At 43.1% G+C, this 21,259-nt stretch overlaps 1 protein-coding gene across 2 annotated transcripts in view; it reads left to right on the plus strand.

Annotated features, from left to right (window-relative positions):
• The window catches only part of trit1 (tRNA isopentenyltransferase 1), a 33,308-nt gene that overhangs the window by 2,324 nt on the left and 9,725 nt on the right, over nt 1–21,259 (plus strand). Inside the window, exons 2-8 of one of the 2 annotated variants that reach the window (XM_030064182.1) lie at nt 10,339–10,479; nt 13,016–13,114; nt 14,145–14,305; nt 15,333–15,475; nt 15,669–15,780; nt 19,710–19,822; nt 19,989–20,066. In XM_030064182.1, coding sequence (XP_029920042.1) covers nt 10,339–10,479; nt 13,016–13,114; nt 14,145–14,305; nt 15,333–15,475; nt 15,669–15,780; nt 19,710–19,822; nt 19,989–20,066 — 847 coding nt within the window. Of the gene's footprint in view, nt 1–10,338; nt 10,480–13,015; nt 13,115–14,141; nt 14,306–15,332; nt 15,476–15,668; nt 15,781–19,709; nt 19,823–19,988; nt 20,067–21,259 lie in introns of both variants that reach the window. The other variant, XM_030064180.1, reaches the window with a different exon arrangement.

A 21,259-nucleotide genomic window follows, 5' to 3' on the forward strand; every position in this document is an offset into this window, starting at 1 on the left:
CCCCCGGCCCACAGTTCATTGGAAATGCAGGGGGATATTATTCACTCATTAAATGAACATGCTATCTATGGCACACACACACAAGTGCCTGCCTGTACTGTCATTGAATTGGGTCTTGCCAATACTGGAAGGCAGTGGTTCCCAAAGCGGGGTCCAGGGACCCCCAGGGGTCCTGGAGAGGCTTCCAGCAAAAAGTGGCTGAGATGAATTACACTGTTACTTCATGCGACAGAAGTTTTTTTTATACTGTAGCTATATCTGCACCTACACTATAGACAGTTGTGTAATTATGTACTAATTCATATCCAATGATTAAAAATCTTCTGAGTGGATATCCACAGGTCCTTAAGACGTTTGATTATCCAAGTTCAAGGTCTCAAAAAGTATTAGAATGTTTTCATTATGGTTATTGTAGGTTACATTTTTTCCACTAATTATATTGCATTTATGTCTTTGTGCTGAATTACACATTACTGACAATTTATTTTGTCATCTCTTCCACTTATAGTGTCCAGTTACAGTTTCATAACTTTGTTTTTCAGTGTTCAGTTGGAAATAGGCTGGATTCAACCACCATTTTTTCTAATTTGGTCTTTAAATTGATCCTAAATTCAAACGCACGCATGCTCAAGGCTGGCATTAAATGTCTTGAAACGTCTTAAATCTGGCTTTCTGTGATAACCATTTCAGATAGCCTTCCTTTGGAAAACACCACATGGAGGTTTAGGGTCTGATGTGGATCAGTTTGGGGGTCTTTGGTGCCAGATGGTGTCGATCACTGAGTTGAAAGAATGCGGCCACAAAGAATATTTGGGATTTTGGACAGTTTGCGTATTAAAACTGTAGAACCTATAAATAGTGGAGGCTTTGGTTAAGAGGTTGGACATAGGGTTGGTGAGTCAAGGGGTTTGGGCTTTGCTTTGGTATGTAAATGGGAACGAGAGCAACGTCAGATTAGATTAGATCAGACGGATCTTTAATGATCCCAGTGGGGAACTTGGAGCATTGCAGCAGTAAAGAATAGGCTATAGCAAAGGCTGCGATATGAATAATAATAGAAGAAAAATAAGAAAAACCTAAGATGACTGTAATTACAACAAATAGAGCATAATGGAAGAGGGGAAAAATTGCATATTGCCACTGTGCACAGATTCCAGGGTACTGTGTGTGTACAAAATAGACCTTGTGCTGTTGTATTGGTTATTTGGAGTCCATACAATATACCTCTTTTTGATTTCAGCCACTTGCTGTCATTAATGCGATAATTTGTTCATTTGCCCTGATATTTTGCTGATACATGTATTTTGTTGAGTCAGGCTTTTGATGTGGTGTGATGTAGGCCTAGATGCAAGAGATATGATGGATATAGATTTGTTAATCAATTTTCACTCAAAGTAAAAACTGTATACATGTGATTATTTATCTAGACATAACCCATTACTGCTTGGTAAGACAATATTGGTAAGAAACAATTGGCAAATACATTAAGAGTAAGTAGGGATGCACTGATGTGTTTTTTTTTTTTTTTTTTTTTTTTTTTGAGGCTGATATGGATATCCAATATCTTTTCACCCGCAGCAGCTGATACTGACACTAATATGCATTTCTTTGTAAGAATTGTAATATAAATACAGCAGATAATCTTGATACAGCACAATATTGGCACATAGTTGATAGTGTCTGTTTCCTTTATGTGCTGCTGCATATTGAACTAATTAAATGGAAGTTCCCTGGCTCGCTGTTGGGCTCAGGCATATTGACAGCAAACAGGCTGTGCTGTCATCTACATGCACTCTGCAGGGAGGCTGAGGGCTTCATAAAGGATCTGACTCAGCTCTCCGACACCCCGTCTGACGGAGGGGATCGGTTACTCTCACTCTATATATTAATCAATCACATGCACAATTTAAGTCTACTATGCTTCTCATGCGGTGCAAGTTCCATATAGCACGAGCACCGTATCGTGTTAATATATCACGGCCGCAAAATCCATTTTTTTCGCTCGGTGGGGTGGCCGCCCCTCAGGCTGCGTGTGTGGCCGAGGGAGTGGGGCGTCATGACAAACGGCCTTCAGGAGGTCCCAGGGGGGCAATTTAACAGGTCATGCACAAGCTGGATCGACCATCACTTTAATGTTTAAGTGTGCATGTGCGATTATTGGAAGTATTGGTAGGCGGTGACCCTTGCTTTACTCCGCCGGGACAATAGAAGAAGAAGAAGCCGCAGTGTTCTCCTTAGGAGCTTGTGACCAGGGGGACACAAGTTTGACGGGCGTCTTCATGATCTGTGGAATGTGAGGCGTCACTGCGGAGCGGCATGAGCACTGTCATGTGCTGTCGTGGTGTGTGTAGTCCCATACGCCGACACGTTAACGTATGACAAGTAGGTCTCTCTGAGGGGAAACATTTACGCCTTATGGGCCATAAACTCTGAAAGTTGATGATCGTGTGACTTGACCAGTGATTCTACGTCAGTGAGGGGCTCTTATGCTTTGAAAAGTTGTGCTCAGTATGGGGTCAGTGGCTCTCTCCCTCTCTCTCTCTCTCTCTCTCTCTCTCACATACACACACAGAGAATACTTGTTTACGTATTAAACACATCCCACACTGTGCAGCTATGTGTTGTATCCCCTCTGGTTTGCTCACACATGTTCCTCCTCCTCACTCTCTCTCTCTCTCTCCCTCTCGCTCCCTCCCCACCTCTCTCGGTCTGTCTGGTGTGGAGTGGTTATGACCTGTCTGGGTTTTGACGTATCCGTTCGCATTGTCACTAAGGCGACGCCGCCTCCTACGTCCATTTTATGATGCATCTTTTTTAGTAATCTAAACCTTTGCGGGACCAAGCCAAAGACGAGATCCGGTGAACTCCTTATTTGAGAGAGAAAGAGACAGAGAGAGAGAGAGAGAGAGAGAGAGAGAGAGAGAGAGAGAGAGAGAGAGAGAGAGAGAGAGAAGTAGCTGTAAACGGTAGTCTGCAGGCGTGGTGATGCGGTCACCGCTACAGAAAAGCAGCAAAGGAGGCGAGGATAGAAGGGGGAAGGGGTGTGTTTGTGGCGGGGTGGGGTGTGGGGGGGTGGGGGACAACGTCATGAATGATTTATTAGTCTGGCATTACTGGGCCATTCCCCACAGAGAAAGGGAGAGAGGGAGAGAGAGAGAGATGGAGGGATAAATTGTTGAAGGATGGTGCCTGGGGGGGGGTGGATGGATGAAAAAAGAGAAGAGGCGGTCAGAGAGGTATTCTGATGGGGGGAAAAATAGGTTTAATGAAGAAAGGAAGGATGGAGGGAGAAAATGAAGCGAAACGACTTACAGTCTGGCCGTTGGACAGGCCTACTGTATGTCTAGGGGTCAGACCGAGGACACATTGTACCGTTTTCCCTCCGACTGTACCCCGGACTGGAGCTCGACTGATGCTGCTGTCTGATATTCCTGCGTCGAAGCTGCGGACAGTCCACGTTGAAGGTCTTTAAATTTGACCTTTTTTTTTTTTATACCCCGGAAAAGAAAAGGATTCAGTGTTTTCCGCCAGAATGTTCAGCTTGTCAGAGGGGACAAGCCCTTTGAAGCAGCGTTTAGATCATCGCTGGGCACTAAAACTCTCCACTGAAGCCTAGACTAATGAGATTACTTTAGGGTTAGCAGCTCTTTAAGGCGGAATGACCCACCAGCCCATTCAGTGCCAGGAAAGACATGCAGGGGATACGTCACAGCCTTTAACTGGAGAAATAATTTAGAAATTTACAACACTATTGAACAGTTCAACAAGGAGGCAAAATCTGTAAAGAAAATAAATCAGATTTCACCGAGCTGCGATAAATATTTCTATGTGGCTGAGTGGAGAGGAACCTCCATCATGACACTAACTGGGCAGTATCCAATAAAAGTTTCATTTCTTTCTTTCTTTCTTTCTTTCTTTCTTTCTTTCTTTCTTTCTTTCTTTCTTTCTTTCACCCTGCTCCCCCATTATTTGTGCAGCAGAGGAACAGCTGTCTCGTGCGGGGCGTAAGGTTGGCCAGGCAGGCCGGCTGCAGGCTGCACAGCTCGAACAGTGAGCTCATTGTCTCTCACTTACACACACACACAAACACACGCGCGTGCACACACACACACACACACACACACGCACATACATTCCTCTTGCTTTGCTATTTGCCCCTCATTCTCTCTGACACACACATAAGCCACACGATCACGTCCATTCACATCCACTTTGAACCAAGACAGGAAGGAGTAGGCAGCCAGGCCGCGCCAGTCTAAACCCACACGAGCTGGGCTGCCAAAGTGTGCATGCAAAGTAATGAGCTAGAAAGGCTCAATGGGAACGGCAAGAGTGTGGCAAAATTCCTCGAGAAGTTAACACAATAACGGAGTGGCTTGTCATGACCGGCCTGATGAATGTTTTAATCTCGTTTGCAGTTCAACAGTGGCTGCAGGCTTTCTGAAACGTCTGTAAACCATCTGCCCACCTCCTAGAAGTGCTACACACACACACACACACACACACACACTCCTTCCTGTATACAAGATGCTCAGTAGTACAATATTACCAAGCACACTTCTTTGTTTTTCCATTCTGTCATCTTAAATAATAAGCCGATATCAAATAAGAGATAATCCACGACCAGGTGTATGTTAAAGAATTTTTATTGCACATGAGAGCAATGATGTGGTCTCTCCATGGAGGGCTTTTTTTTTTTTTTTTTTTTTACAGATTAGCTCAAATATGAACTAATTTAACTTTTAAACCTTATATAATTATGCAGTAATTAGATTTCTGGTGGCATGTTTTCAGAGATTATTTATTTAGGCATTTTCTGCTTTATTTGACAGTCCCAGTAGAGAGAGAGAGAGGAGAAGTAGGGATGTCATGCAGCAAAGGGCCTGAGGTCGGATTCGAACCCAGGACGCCCTTTATCTGGTGACCAACTAGGGCACCTTTTTTTTTTTTTTTTTTTTTTTTTTTTTTTTTAAATCAGGTTGTTATGGTTACCTGATTTTTCCAACCAGAGCTCTTGAGCACCAGTCAGTCCATATACTGGAGTCCTGATGTCGGAAATAAGAGCCTCCGATTTGCACTCGAAGGCAGGTTAAGTTCCAGTTTGTTGCCACGGCTACATAGTTTGGTTCAAAACTTCATGGCCAGCGTGTGAATTCAGTGATTAAGCTTGAGCTGCGTGTCGGTCACATTGTTTGAACACACTCCCTCCAGCCAATCACAAGCAAGTATTCACCCATTCACTAATGAGTTTTTGAAATTGTCTCTCCATTTTTTCCATGGTTGTGATTTTACATAAATTACTTGATTCCCCGGTCAGGATGCCTGTTTATTCACTTCAACCCAGCTGATGGAAACACACGTTTTCCGCATTTTTTTTTTTGTTTTTTTTTTATGCAACATTTCAAACCCTTACTGCAAATTCACCTGACATTTGTATGGAAACAGAGTCACTGTCTCTCCATCTTTTTTATTTACTTTCTCCTCCAGACATCTTCCTTCTCTACAGCTGTTTTTTTTTCTCGTTTTCACCCCAGGGGACTTACTAGAAGACATGAGTAAAATTGATTCGCTGTCTTGAGTTTTATCTTTGATGCTTTTACGGCTGTGAGCTCAAGCAACCCTGCAATTTGTAGCTCATTTTCCCCGGCTTGGCTGGTGTCTTAATTTCTATCTCGTTCTCTCCACCCACCTGAAGCATTTTCCTCTCATGCCTTCTCCTCAAGTGGCTCTTTTGATTTTTCTGATTGAACACTCGTCCTCTCCTGCCTGCCTTTACTCTTGGGCCTCCTTGTCCTCGTTAAGGGAGACTTTGAATCATCTCAATCTGTGTTTTTACACTCATGCACATACGCAGAAATGCGCATTCAGGCATCGTTACAGAAGGATAAGCCATGTCCCATTCAGTGGCAGGTAGGAATGGACCAAATGAGAGGGGATTTGAGAGTAGGCGGAAAAAATGGCACTGGATGGAAAAGGAGGAGAGGAAACTTTAACCACCACTGGAGAAAACGGAAGGGAGGGAGGGCGGGCGGGAGTTTTAGGAGAACTGAAGGCTGTAAGCCTAGATGTGGAAGACAGGATGAAGATGAAAGCAGAGGAGCAGAGGTAAAAAAAAAAAAAGGATTTGCGAGATAAAAAGTAAGAAAATTGGAGTAGAATTTTTGATGAAAGATGCCACACATACATGGATCAGAGAGAAATAGTGGTGCAAACCCTTCTGAATGGTGTGTGTGTGTGTGTGTGTGTGTGTGTTTGTGTGTAAGTGTGAAGGGAGGCTTTTGTATGCCTTTTCACCATGTTTGGAGCAAAAAGGGCATAAATCCGGGGGCATTTGCGTAGTGTGTCCCAAAATGAGAGACACATGATCCTCACGCACTGATGATTTAAGTTGTAAGAGAGAGCACTCACACACACACACACACCCCCACTCTCTCACATACACAGTGGCTTTCCAGCTTGATGCCAACTCTCCGAGCATCTCTATCTCTTGTCTCTTGCTCTCTCCATCTCCCTGCCTCCGTTCTGCAACCCATCATCCTGTCCTGTCGGTACAGGCTGTGTGTGTGTGTGTGAGTGTGTGTGTGTGAGAGAGAGAGAGACAGAGTGCAGAGAGGCGGGGGGGATAATGTGTGCAAATTTCTCCGGGAGCATCCTGTTCTCTGTAACAAGAACACAGCGCTCCTCTGTCTCCTCTCCTGTCTGTTCACCTCTCTCTCTTTCTGCCTCCTTCTTCCTCTCCATCGATCTTATTCTTCCCAGCCCTCCTTCAGACCTTCACCCTCCTCCGTTTGCTCTTCTTCCCCACCTCCCCGCCTCCATCCCTCCTTCCTTCCACCCATCCATCCCTCCCTGGGCTGACAGCGGTGTCGTGCAGAGAAGCCGTAAATAATTTATCAGGCTGGGTTGTTCTGTCCTGCCCTGCTCCCCACTTTTGGCTTTCCATGGCACTCAAGTACAGTTACTTGAAGTACAAGCAAGCCACATACCAGCACCATGGAAATCGGTAACCAGTGTACAGCCGTATTGATTAACTAACTGGTGCATGTAAACCAGGTTAAATAGCCTGTAATGTCTCCAAATGTAAGAGTCAGAGCTGGACAACAAAATTAGGATATGTTAAAGAGGATGTAGGCACACCTTGCACCGCCACAGCATGCTGTCTATTTTAGAGAGGTAATTGAGCGTATGGAAATCAGACATGCACGCAATCATAATAGGGGGGAAACAAACAACTTTTTTTTTTTTTTTTTTTTTTTTTTGAAGCTGACAAATAAAAAATTAATCAGCTTGATGAAAAAAACAAAGCTAGAACTATATTGTCTGTTCCCAGATCTAACTACAATGCTCAGATTATTTTTAGCTGTCTTTTCAATCCCCTCCTGAGAGTGGAGGAAGCAATAATTCTCACTTTGGTGGCAAAGTCCACTCCTAGATTCAGGAAAATTCAATCCTCGGTTAAAAAATGAATAATGTGTTTTCTTAAACATGAAGTAAATGAATGTATGTTTTTCCTCTTAGTGGCCAAAACAGCTTTTTTTTTTTTAATCAAATCTGAATCCAACTCATGTTAAAACCTATGGTCTATTGTCAGGAATGTTTCATACACTTACATAATGTTTTCCTGGCAGCTGCACACTGATTCCCTCTCTTATAAACTGCAAATACCGGGAATAGTTGATATTAGACTATAGATGCTATCAACAAGACGAGGCCATAAAGTCATGTTTCTATGATATAAGGGAAGACATTGACATTTACCGTCTTGAACCCGCTTAATTGGTATGATGTACGTTTCAAAATAACATAAAGATACTGACGGAGTTTCTTTGCTGAATCGAATTATCTGTCTGTGCATTACCATAAAAGACTAAACGCACAGAATCAACATACCCGCCTGCGCTTCTCTTATTAATCTCTACCTTTTGTCGACCTTTGTGGACGACCAAGGACTAGCAGCACCAAACAGGTCTTTGGTATAGCTTACAATGACCAGTAACTGTCCAGTAAATTAAATGACGTTTTCTCAGTAGTGAGGAGTAAGCCAGCTAATTGGAGCAGAGATCCAATATTTCTATTTGTGGCTTTAGAGTGAAATGTCTAGTGGCTTTGATCACTTACCGCATTCTCCATAATAGAGCATTTGAGAAATTGAGTAGGTGGGAATTTCATCTCATGCCTAATTAACATGACTTTCCATGTCATAATAAAGCCTTTTTCATTTTCCTATAGAATGGTGTGCCTTGAACCTTTTTCAAGTTCTCCTACAGCTCACGATTACTAAATCCACTTCAGGTTTTAAGGAGATATATTTGTTTCTATTCATTTTGTTTACATGCCTTTTCCAAAAAGCACCCTTTTTTATATTGCTTACTACCAGAGAATTACAACACACTCCAATCATTTTTATTGCAATTCTGTAATTCACTGGAAGCAAGTGCAGGGGTGTGAAAATGGGGGCTATATGCTCTCTTTTTTAGTTGTAGTTAAAAATCTAGCTGTTGGATTGTGAATCCACTGCAGATAAGGGTGAGATTTACTGATGAGGCAAGAAAACAAAGAGATGTAATAATCAATTTGGCATTAGATAAAAGCATGGATAACTGTCTCCATGTGTGAAGCAGATAAAACAATCTGGTTTTTGACATAGTTCTCAGCAGGAGTGGACAACTCTTTGGACATGATTTTCAACGATCAGTTAAAAATCATTAGATTACCTCCAAGTTTTTGGCAGACAGTTTAATGTGGGTTGCCAGGTTTCTTTGTTCTTGAAATATGTCAGATGCAATCTGCAGGCCAAAGACAACAACAGCAGCTTTATCAGCAAGTTGGAGAACATTGAAGCATCATTTGTTATCAGACAAACAACTCTTAAGACAGGTACAGACACACATCTGTATTAGCAACATAAGAATGAAAGATGATATTATAGCTCTAACTTACATAGCCAAATAGGAGCATCAACATAGAGAACAGTAAGAGACCTATAATAGAGCCTTGTGGTACTCCATATTGCACATGTGCAGGGGGGGTTACTCATGGACACAAACAGTCAGATAAGAAATAACAAGTTGAGAGTAGTATCTTGAACACCAAAGTCTGACTGGATTTTGAATTTTTTTTTTTTGAAATTTTTTGGGGAATGACGAGCTCTGGTCTGGGATTTTAAAAATGATACTGACTGGCTGTCAGGAGGCACTACAAAACAACATTAATTTTCTACATGTCACATAATACCTCAAAAGCCACTCTTTGGAATATGATGGATTTTTGGCGAATGTCGTTGCCTCCTTCTGGCCTGATTGGCCTTCGTGAGTTGCAGTAATGTTTGTTTAAATATTAGCCTACCGATTGGACCAAGAGGGACAACATGTTTGGCATGATAGCCATGAATGCAGAGCAAGTGAGATGAGGCGTTTCTTGCCCATTTTAAAAGATGTGAAGGCCTATAGAAAAACAGGCCTAGTGAGACAGCGCTCTACATCCAGAGACGCTCCTGTCAGGGCTGGCTGTTCCTCCAGCCCTGTGCATGTCTGAGAATCGCCAACGATGGGTGACACCCAGCCGTCACATTCCATGAGCCCGGTTGCTTGGTGATGTAACATGGAGAGGGGAGGTGTGTTTATCACAGGGATGGTTGGGATCATTTCACGTGGCCAGCAGACAGCACTTCTCATCCCTTATCATTCAACAAGGCCTGCTTCCAGCTACACATCCTGCTATTGGCTGGGTCTGAGATCACTGTCTGCAGACCTTTTTAAGTCTTCTCTAGTCTTGGGCAAAGTCCATTGGAGGAGAAGGTCTGGCAGCACCCTTCTTTGGGGACCTTACCTTCCAAAGTCGACAACTTTGGAAGTGAATGAGAATTCACTGATGAAAAATCACAGAGTAGCTTATAAGCTCCACTGCAATCCCAGTGCCACTTACATTTGATGCTATTTGCCTAATGGAGCCTCTTTTTGTACAACTCCTATCAGACTTTATGTATATAATTGATTTATGTGGCCCATATTTAAACTTGTGTCATCATGTTAATCTTTTTTTTTTTTTTTTTTATCTTGTATTAGTTTTATTATATTATTATATTTTTATTATTATATTTTTCAATAGTGTTGTGTTTAAGCTGTCCTCTTTACTCTGCTTTCCGATAAGCCCTATATAAATGAAGCTTAGTATTACTTACTTCTAATTAAAATTCTCATTTATTTGATTCCCCTCCTCATTAAACTGCTTTATTATGCTGTTTTTTAATGACTTACTTATTAATATATTTAGATGATTTTTTTTTTTTTTGCCCTGACTATATCCCATAATGATTATCTGCTTTGTTTTTCCCTTCAGGTATACCAGGGATTGGACATCATCACCAATAAGGTGACAGCTGAGGAGTGCGCTCAGTGCAGACATCACATGATCAGCTTTGTGGACCCGCTGGTCAGCAGCTACACAGTGGTCGACTTCAGAAACAAAGCCCTGGCCCTCATATCCTTCCTAGAAGCACGTAAAATCAGAGGAACAGTCTTGTCTGTAACACCTGTCCACCCACTGGTATCACCCAGCAACACCTTTCTCCAGCTTATAAAGCGCTAACTATCGCAAATGATTTCTTTTGACTTGACCTTTTCTGATTGGTATGTGTGTGCATGTGCATGTATGTGCATGTGCATGTGCATGTGTATGTGGGGGAAAAAAAATTAGATCTGCTGTGTCCTGGTTTTGTCAGCTTGTCTCTCGCTGCAGATGCTTCACTGAAAATGAGAAGGGAGCGATCACTAGAGAGGATATTAATAGGAGTCTGTGTCTGTGGTCTGCCTGCATGCACACACACACACACACACACACACACACACTGGGCAGTCACACCCTCCCACAGACACTGGCCGTCACACAGATGTGGAGAGAGAAGGCGATAACTAGAGAAGGTATTAATAGATCAGGAAGGCGTGCGCACACGTACACACACTCACACGCATGCATGCGCATTCTCGCACCCACACACTCACACTCTCCAGTGCGGCGAGGGGCTGCGGTAGCTCTAAGAATAGGCTCAGCGCCGCTCCAGCATGCTGGTAGGAAGAGAGAGAGAAATGGAAAGAGATGAATACAGATTAGAGTGGAAAGAGGCAGTGTGGTGGGTTTGAGTCTGTGAGGCAGAAAAGACGGCAAAGTGGGGATAGAGAGGAAAGAGACGTAGGAAAAGTGCAGCCAGAGAGTGGAGACAGGCTGAGAAAAGAGGAGATAGAGAGGAAACAGGCTGAGAAAAGAGGAGGTACAGTAATCGGGAAGGGCTGACAGTCTTGAGAGGTTTAGAGACGGTCGCATCGTCGCATCATCCACCATCAACGTTCACTTAACATGCCACTCACACAAAACTCCCTCCTCTTTCCCCCCTCTCTCTCCATCTCTCTCTCATATCTCTCTCTTCTTGTCTCCAGGCTCTCCCTCACCCCCACCCCCCAATTTCTTCTCCAACCCTTTTTCTGTTTTCCCTCCCTCGCCACTTGTGTGCGATCCTCCTGTTCTCAATCTCTTTCCCATCTTCTCCTCTTTTCCTCCAAGAGCACAGTGATGCGGGGTGGGGTGGGGTGGGGGGGGGGGTTGTTTTGTGTGTGTGTATGCGTGCGTGTGTGCGTGCAAGAGGGACAACGAGGGAGGATGTGAGTGATGATGGCTGATGAGACTTATCTTGTCTGAGTGGTTATTTAATTATCCCTGTTTGAGGGACGCAGGGAGGATGGATGGGTGAGGAATGGAGAGGAGGATGGAAGGATGAGTGAAAGGAAAGGTGGGGGACAAGCAAAGACATGACAGAGAGAGAGAGAGGGAGAGGGAGAGAGTAAATAAGGTGTGGCACACAAGCTCCTCTACTGCATGCTCTGTGGAGTTTGAAATTTTTCTGCTGGTGTCGATATATTTGCCCTGATATTGGAAGTGGACCAAACTCAACTGGCCAATATTGAATTTTTAATACAAGGCCAATATTGACCCGGTTTATTGGTGGAGCCCTCTTCCTCAGAGACACTGAACTTTGAGATAAGAAGAGGGAGAGAGACTGGGGTGTAGCAGTTACCTCACCTAGAGTCTTATTGAATGACCAGAACAGAGGAGGGGATCACTTACCGGCTAGATTACACTCTGCTGACAAAAAAAGGAGAATTCCACTGAGAGTGAATCATGAACTTGATATTGCCATTTTAAAAATCCATTTTTAAAACAAACACGTTTTCTGTACAAAAACTGCACAACAACTGAAGTGGGCGTGGCCCGATCAGCGTGAGAAGACAATACATTGCTCCTCGCGCCAAAGGTTTGTGGTTTTGCGCTAATCCATCGGGGTGTTGTGAGACTTTGCATGGTGGGCCACACCCACGCTGTGTGTCGGCCAACTCGTCAGCAGCTACACACCGCAAGCCAAAGGGCACAAAAACTTCAACACTTCCTCCTTGGACCCTGACCAGAACCTGTTTGGAAGTTATGCCGTTGTGATGAACAGACGAACAAATGCATTAACACTGACACACATTTCCCCCCCTACCAGTTTCATTGGGTGGGGGCCAGTGTTGCAGCCTAATATTGACCTTTAACTAGGCCACTAGACGATTTCATTATTCTGCTGTCAGTGTTTAGGTCATGCTGTGTCCATGCACAGAGCAGTTAGGGTTAAACACTGCAAAAAATCAAAATCTTACCAAGATTATTTGTCTTATTTCAAGTCAAAAATGGCAAAATTTGTTTCTTGTTTCTAGCTAATTTTCACTTATTTCAAGTGAATTTTCACTTTTTCCACTGGCAAATTTTGCCAATGAAACAAACAAAATTTCACTTGAAACAAGTGAAAATTGTCTAAAAACAATTTACTTCTGAGGTGATCATGTCTTATTTTAAGTGTAATGAGATATTTTGACTAGAAATAAGACATTTTTGACTTGAAATAAGACAAATAATCTTGGTAAGATTTTGCGTTTTTGCAGTGCACACAGTGTTCAAAGATCTGTTTTCCTCCTTAACACACTTCAACATAGAAGACATGCACAGCAGAGACAAGCTGCCAATCATCGTGGGAGGGACGAACTATTACATCGAGTCTCTACTGTGGAAAGTCCTGGTGGACACAGGGGTGGGTACCATCGAATTTCATTCCCTTTTTTTTCTTAAAACATATGATCTCTCTTGGTCTCTCTCTTTCTTTTTGTCCTCCTCCTTCTTGCCTCACACCTCCTTCGTCTTCCAACTCTCTCTCTCAAATCCAAACTCCAACTAAAGCACTACTGATAAAATAAACGTTATCTGAAGCACCACAGTAGGCCACGTTACCCTGCCTTCAGTGTGTTGTCATTTGGTATTCAACACACACCAGCGTAGCCCAATTAAGTGGTGTATATATGATCGAGAAAGTGTGACTTTTTTGATACCAAAGTTGCTGAGATATCAAGTTTACTGTGTGTGTCTTGAAGGGGAAAAATGGCTCGAGCATGGAAGCCGTGTAACGATTTAATTAAAACATTAATGACATGGCTGACGTGCGCTCTCTCCTCTTCGTTTAATGCTGTTGCTGCAGCACCAAGTCGTTCTGAGCCTCTTGACTTCGAAAGGAAAAAAAAAAACAGCCTCCAAAAACTGCTTGTATTCATTTATTCATTCATTAAATGCACTCAAACCTTCTGTTTAAGTGGTATTCACTTACTCTGAGTACCGTCTTCCAACATGTGGGACGTCAGTGTCCAACTTGGAATTACTACCAGGAAACTATTTTTTCCTGAAAGCTCTGATGTATCCAACTCGGGGGTAAACAATGCATTAGTATCTGGAAATGGTGACCATTAAAGGTGAATACAACCAAATTTAATGCTACTTTTATCGTGCATGTTTCGAGCCACAACACTAACTCAGCCTATCATAAGACTGAACATATATATATATTTTTAATTTACAGATTAATATGTTACTTTTTGAAGACTTTTAGCTACTTTACTTTCCTGTTCACCCACTTCATTTTCCAGCTGATGTGAGCATGTGCCAGTCGTGTTAATGGGAATCTTACAAAGAGCACTTGAAGGCGGCTTTCGTTTTTTTTTTTTTTTTTTTTTTTTTTTTTTTTTTTTTTGAACAAATGTCTGAACCATCAAATGAAATGCCCCTCGCAGCAGGAGGACAAGGAGTCGGGGAAGGAGAAAGAAGAAGGCGGGGCAACGGACAGGAAGGAGGAGCTAGAGAAACTGGGAGGAGCGGAGCTGCATAAGCGACTGGCGGAGGTGGACCCCGAAATGGCCGCCATGTTGCACCCTAACGACACACGTAAGATCGCAAGGTGAGAGCCTGCATGCTGTCATTGGAGAGCCTTTTCACAGCAGCCATCTTGACATGAAAAAGCAAGTTAAACACAAACTGTTACCAATGACATGAATTAGAATCCCCCTCCATTAGAGTCAGCAGAGGGTTTCTTTAAGTCAGTTTTTAATGTATACATATACTTTATTTATTAACTGTGCTACCTCGCTGGCTAGTCTGATAGCTTGTAGCAAAAATAACACCATTGTGATAGTGTTAGGCATAATAACAGATGTCTTTATAAGTAAATTACCCTTACAAATTGTTTGCTTTGTTAGTCTTAGATTTTTATCCTAGTAATTTTACTTTTCAGTAAATTAGCAATACTTTTACTTGAGTAAGATGGTTTAGGAGGCTGCTTTTTCTTTCTTGTAATTTGGTGTGTGTGTGTGTGTGTGTGTGTGTGTGTGTGTGTGTGTGTGTGCGCGCGCGCGCATATGAGTGACATGACAATGCTTTTGAGCTTTCTCTGATTTGTGCGAGGTGCTAAACGGCTTTCACGCTCTGTGACTGTCAAACTATACAAGGCACCACCCAATCTACGTTGACAGGACAAGTATCTGTTTACTTCACACGCAAACACACACACACGCACAGATGACGTGTTTCAGTCAACACACTGTGATCTGTTGATGGTTGCCTCGTTCCTCCAGCTGACAGGAGGCGACAGGAATCATCTTTTTTTTTTTTTTTTTTTCCCATAACCTCCGAGAGCAGCCGGGCATGACGAAAAGAGTCTGGTGTGAATTTGAGTCTCGTCTCAAACTTTGTCGAGTGCAGGGTGAACACAACGTGCCACTGGTGACGCTGAGAAGCAACTGGCAGCACATGTGTTTGGAGTGGATACGATACAGCAGCAGTTTTTGTGCAGCCTTGGTCATGGTTAATTTTTATACCTTCTCTTGTACCTTTCTTCTTCTGATCTCTAGACCGTTTATCTCATGTGCTAAAGCTGCACTATGAGAGGAGCATTTCCTCGTCATCACTTGCATAATTGTCATTTGCAGGAGCCTACAGGTGCACGAGGAGACGGGCGTCCCTCATAGCCATTGGCTGGAGAAGCAGAGGGGGCAGGAGGGAGGCGACGGGCTGGGGGGGCCGCTGAGGTACCCAGACCCCTGCATCTTCTGGCTGCATGCAGACATGGACGGTACGGGAGGAGAGGATCATATGGATTTCTATTTCACAGTAATCCCTCTTTCCCAAAGCAACAGAAATGTCAATATTAATAAGAGAGCTTCAATAGGAAGTGCTGCACCTCTTTTGGTTTGTGTGTCTGTCTCGTTTCATTAAATGTCTGGCTCTCTCTCCTCCCTCCGTCCCTCCATCCCTCCGTCCTGCAGCTCTAGACAAGCGGCTGGACGCCCGTGTCGATGAGATGTTGTCTCTGGGACTGATAGAGGAGCTCAGAGACTTTCATTTGCGCTACAATCAGCAGAAAGTCCAGGACCAAAGGTAAAAAACAAACAGCAGCCAAACATGCCAGACACCCTGATGGCACAGGTTGTCTGATGCTCAGCCTCACTAAGCATTTCCTTTTGGCATTTTGGGCGTGTTGTTGTGGTTACCAAACGATTAAAGGCAAAGAGGTCAGGATCCTTCTAGCAAGATCAAGATTATATTCTCATCCTCCTATCCACGTGAATCATCCAGAAGTTCCTCTGAGTAATGCCTAATCCAAAGATAACTCCCCTCCTCTGTATAACCAGTGTGATAGCAGTGGAGTGAACTCAGCCGAGCAGCTATCCAGCTATTTATTTGTCCTTCATGCTCCGACAGGTCACTCTGCGCGCCGCTGTTTCCCAGGGGCCCGCAGACCAATTTAGTCGCAGCCGCGCTGTTGCGAGTGCAGTTCACAAGGGACTGTTATGTCTTTGGGACGTCCAGTGATTTTTAATAATTGCAGAGATAAGGCCTCTCCAGATGGAGTTAATATTATCAGGAGATGTCTGGTGACTGGTAGTTATTACCTCAAAACCCCAGGATTCTCACCCTGACCATAACAAACCAATCACTGCCTCTCTGTAGCCGACTGGTGAAAAATTCAGTCTGAAATTACCCTCTAGATTTTGAGTTAGTGCCAAAGTCCTGAGGTAATTTTAATCTAGTCCAGATTGACATCTGGTGTTTCATGCAATTACTGACTTGCACACTTTGTATCTCTGTTACAAGAGGCGTGCAACACGTTTCAGGATCGAGTGTTGTCACAGATATGAAGGTACATGAAGAGACTTATGCCTTTTTTTTGATATTCTGAGGAATATCCATGGATTATTATGGCTCACGGTTGTGGTTATTTAAGAGGAATGACTGAAATAAAAATTGTGCATAGACAAAAATATGGTAACTGACTTCCTCTTGTAATATTTATGGCCTCCAGAGAGAGCTGTCATTGGTGATTTTAATACTGAGTGAACTGGCCTTGTCTGTAATTTGTCGAATTCCAGCATAAATAGCGGAAGTGTGCCAGCTTACAGTTCGCCCACCACTTACCTGCTTTTGGGTGATGCCAGAGCTCCCCTGATAATACAAACCCTGAATCAAACTGTCAGTAATCTCCAGGTATTTCACAATTTCTTGTTCCTTTTCTCAGTGTGCAATTTCTGTTGTCTTTCTGTCATGAAAAATTGGAAACATAATATTTTCTTTTGCTGAATCAGGACGTGACAAACTGTAAAATCTTGGCCATATACATTTGCGTCCAGGGCACGAGCAATTTGAATGAATTTAGTTATCCTAAAGGCGTGTTTAACAAAACACGGAGACTGTCTGAGGTCCTTACATAAGACTCAACTGATTGGATGAGCTTTTCTCGCAAGTATTTTGCCCTCTTTGAACTTAATTAAGTTCACAAGGGGCGCTTCTGTAATGTAATTTTTCCATGGTGCGTGTAATACCAAGGACCATTAGGGCAGGTTAGAGGATCTCTGTGATTTTCCCTGAATTACCGCTTGTAGCCTGGATGTAAAAAAATCATTATCTACACTTCCACTTAAATGCACACACTGATTGAATACACACACACACATTTTGCACTGCATGAGGAAGTGTCCCATTGTCTGCAGTGGTTTTACATTCTCTAATTATCTACTGTTACACGAGAAATAAAGCTCATCACATTTGAGATTTCAGTCTTTGAAGGGCTTGCTTTGCTTTATTCCTCATTTGGATTTTTATTCCTCTTTTGTATCAGTGATGTGGCTTTGTCACTTTATTTCTGACTGTGATGAAAAACATTTGACACTTTTTTTTTTTTTTTTTTTTTTTTAATTTCAAAAACTTACACACATGGCAGATTCATACAAGACTGAAGCTGTGTGTGGTGGTTAGTAATTGCGGTAATCACAGAGCCTCTCCCAGTAACACTCATCCAGTTTGAAAGGACTTTTGTACGGATGCTCACAATTGGATTTGGTATAAAAGGCTGCTATGCATGTGCTGCTGTGTGGGCTTCACTAATAGCTGCAGAGAGGAAAAGGATGGGTGGACAGATAGTGCTGTGTAGGTCTCTTTTGCGTGACATATTGATATGTGTCTGTGTGTGTGTGTGTGTGTGTGTGTGTGTGTGCCTGCGCGTGCGCGTAATTGAATGATGGGGCGTGGCTGCGGGGAATTGATGCATTGGTGGCATGGTGCCCTGGATGCCGCCAACTCCTTGCTTTCCTCGCTCCTTCCTTTCATCACCCCATCACCCCATGCCACTTCATCCGCCAGCAGCCCGTCCCTCCTCCTCCTCTGCTCTCTCTCCCTCTTTCTCTCTCTCTCTTTCTCTCTCCCTCCACCTCTACCACCATTGCCCTCTCTGCATCACCTAACAATCTGATCACCCAAGCACTTTTATCCTCTCTCTCTCTCTTCCCCTCTCTCTCTCTCGCCCTCCCCTCATGTCTCCATCCCTGACTGCTGTGGCCAGACATCAAGGTCAAATCTCTCCCTCCCTCTCTTCTTCCTCTCTCTCTCTCTCTCTCTCTCTCTCTCTCTCTCCCTCTCTGTGTCTCTCTCTCTCTCTCTCTCTCTCTTTCTCCTCCATCGACTGCATTTCCTGTGCTCTGTCCCTATTCTCAAATTTCTGTCTGTCTCTCTGCCCATCTAGCCAGATTTATTTCTGTTTTTCCAGCCCATTGTTCAGTTTATACATCTATAACTTAAGGACTTATTACAGCAATAAGTTCTATTTAAAAAAAAAAAAAAAGAAAGAAAAAAAAGAAAAACTTTCAAAATCTAAGTTTTGAAAGTGCTTTTCAAAGGAGTTAAAAAAAAAAAGATGAAATGAGAGTAAAAGCTGTAAACGCAGGGTTAGACACATAAAAGCAGGCCAACAAGCCTTTAAGGAAACCATAAAGGGGAGGTAAAAAGAAATAAAAGATTATTGTATTAGTCTGTAAAAAGTCTGTAAAAGATGATAGAGGTTTGCCCAGCACGTGCACAATTTGATGACCTGAACATTTTCAGAATTGGAGCTGTTGCAAAAATCGGATGTGGCCGTAAATCGTCTCTCTGCCATTGCGAGCAAATGGGTTTTCCCTTCCAGTGCCGAACTGCGTTAGGATTAAAAATATGTCTGCACTTTAGTTTAAATGGCTGAGACAGATCATAAACTGTTCAGATCGCCATATAAAGGCAAATTCACTGATATTGTGTAACGGGATACAATAAAATTACAATTTCATTCACGAATCCATTGTATTTGTTCACATAGCATCACTCGTGTACATCATGATCTGAACAGTTGTTCCTTGTTTTCCATCAAAACATATTTTGCAACATATTGTTTCAGCCTCATCATTGTTTGCTTAATTGATGTGAGGGAAGAACTGTATTAAATTCTAATTCTGGGAAATAAGGAATATGGCCACCGTGGCTGAGCAGCATCACTTTTGCAATCTCTCAAATTTCTGAAAATACTTATGGCATCAGACTTTATATTTACATTAATCTTTGAGCAGTTATGTATATCTGAAAGATTTAGTTTGGGCTGGAACCAGCAAAGATGCTAAAAATGGGGTGATGTTGCCTTGGCTTAAATAATTTCTTCTCCCTGTCGTCTGTCTGGCTCGACGAGCTCCAGCCCTCTGCCCCGCTGTGCGCCCCTGCCTGCTGTCACCCCGGTCAGGCCTGGCACCCGTGGGTCCCTCTGTCGGGGCCACGGAGTTCACTGAATGTCAGTCTGTCACTTCGTCCCCCAAAGGGCGTCAAGTCTGCTCAGACTGATATTCCTTATTCAGAGAGAGAGGCAGAGATAAGGAGTGGCTGAAATTAATCGCCATTGGGTGCCTAGAAATGTCAAGTTGGAGACAGATGGAAACTGTTTTTTTTTTTATAGATGGATAATATTTCTTCATGGATAGATGGTATATCTCACTCCTCCTCTCCTCTCCTCTCAGTCAGGACTATCAACATGGGATCTTCCAGTCGATTGGTTTCAAGGAGTTTCATGACTACTTGACTGCTCCTGAACACACCACCCAGCAGGAGAGAGACACACTCCGAGACAAAGGTCAGAAAATACCCCGCCAAAGTCACAGAGACGGATTTAGATTCATCGATCGGTGGACTGGTTGACTGATCACTGATCAGCCAGAAAAATCGACCCTCTGAATTTCATTCTGTGTCCCCTTGGTATTCTCGATCGATAACGCCCCCCTTCCTCTGAATTTCTCCAGGTATTGAAGCTTTGAAGATTGCTACGAGGCGTTACGCCCGCAAGCAGAATAAATGGGTCCGCAACCGCTTCCTTAAGCGTGAGTACCCTCTGCCCAGCCCACACTGTGTGTGTGTGTGTGTGTGTGTGTGTGTGTCTGTGTGTCCTCTGCAGTCCAGTGCCTTAGTAATCAGTGGTCTCTTTAACAAGATGAGATTCACACACTCCATTAAACACATAATAAACCCTCTCACCCACCGTATTATGGTGTTTATCCGGGGTATATGGGTATATAGAGTAGTGTGTGTGTGTGTGTGTGTGTGTGTGTGTGCGTATTCATATGCGTGTGCTTGTGCATGCACACCGAGATTGGGCAGTGTCTCACTTTATATCACTTCCAATACAATCAACATAAAAAGTGATTTTCTTTAAAATGGACAAATGAATAAGAATAATAGTCTTTTTGTATGCAATATGTATAATTTCAGTAATTTATTCTCAAACAAAATTAGCATCTTCATTTTATTTGAGGTGCACTGAACCCAGTCTCAGTTTATTCACGGTTGTTTATGTGTTTCCTCTTTGCATTTTGCTGTTCGGAAATGCGCCACTTGAGTGTTTTGTTTCATTTTTAATCTCCTAAGGTTTTTTTTTGTGTCATACATCCACAGCCCCTGTCGTATTTGCATATTTTTAACGGTTTAGTTTTCCATATGCGAAACGGTGATGGTGCAAAAACATGCAAATCAGCAGAGAATTTTGAGTGTTTTCCACCGATCGTAGTAGTGATATCACTGAGTCAGAGATGAACCGAACCTGTTGCCACACCGCAAGCATCTTGCAAAGCTGATTAAGCGGAAGACCTTAAATTTTCTGCAACCACCGAAACGTCTGAAGATGACTGCGGTCGTCTCATTTGTAGTCACTGATGTCATGATAACTGATGTCAAACCTCTCTCTCTCTCTCAGGTTGACACTGTCTGTTTCCTAAAACGCAGCAGAGTTTCTGATAGTCGTCTATATTTAAATTATGGAAATTTATTCTATAACACAAGTTTGGATTGGATTTTCCGCAGCGTGGGCGAGCCGCAGTGATGTTAGAGAACAGATAAAATTTCAAAATTCCTCGCCGGGTGTGCACCTGCAGCTGAAAGCCTTCACTGCTTCTTTCACTGTTTCCATGATCGAGTCTCTCGCACCTTCCAGTAAAACAGCCCAGAGTTCAGCAGTGAACTGGAATGGCTGGTTACCTGCCAGAGTGGCGGGTGCTGCAGTATGCACAAGCCGCCACCG

This window comes from Myripristis murdjan, chromosome 11 (genome assembly GCF_902150065.1).
Source record: "Myripristis murdjan chromosome 11, fMyrMur1.1, whole genome shotgun sequence".
NCBI classification, from domain to species: Eukaryota; Metazoa; Chordata; class Actinopteri; order Holocentriformes; family Holocentridae; genus Myripristis; species Myripristis murdjan.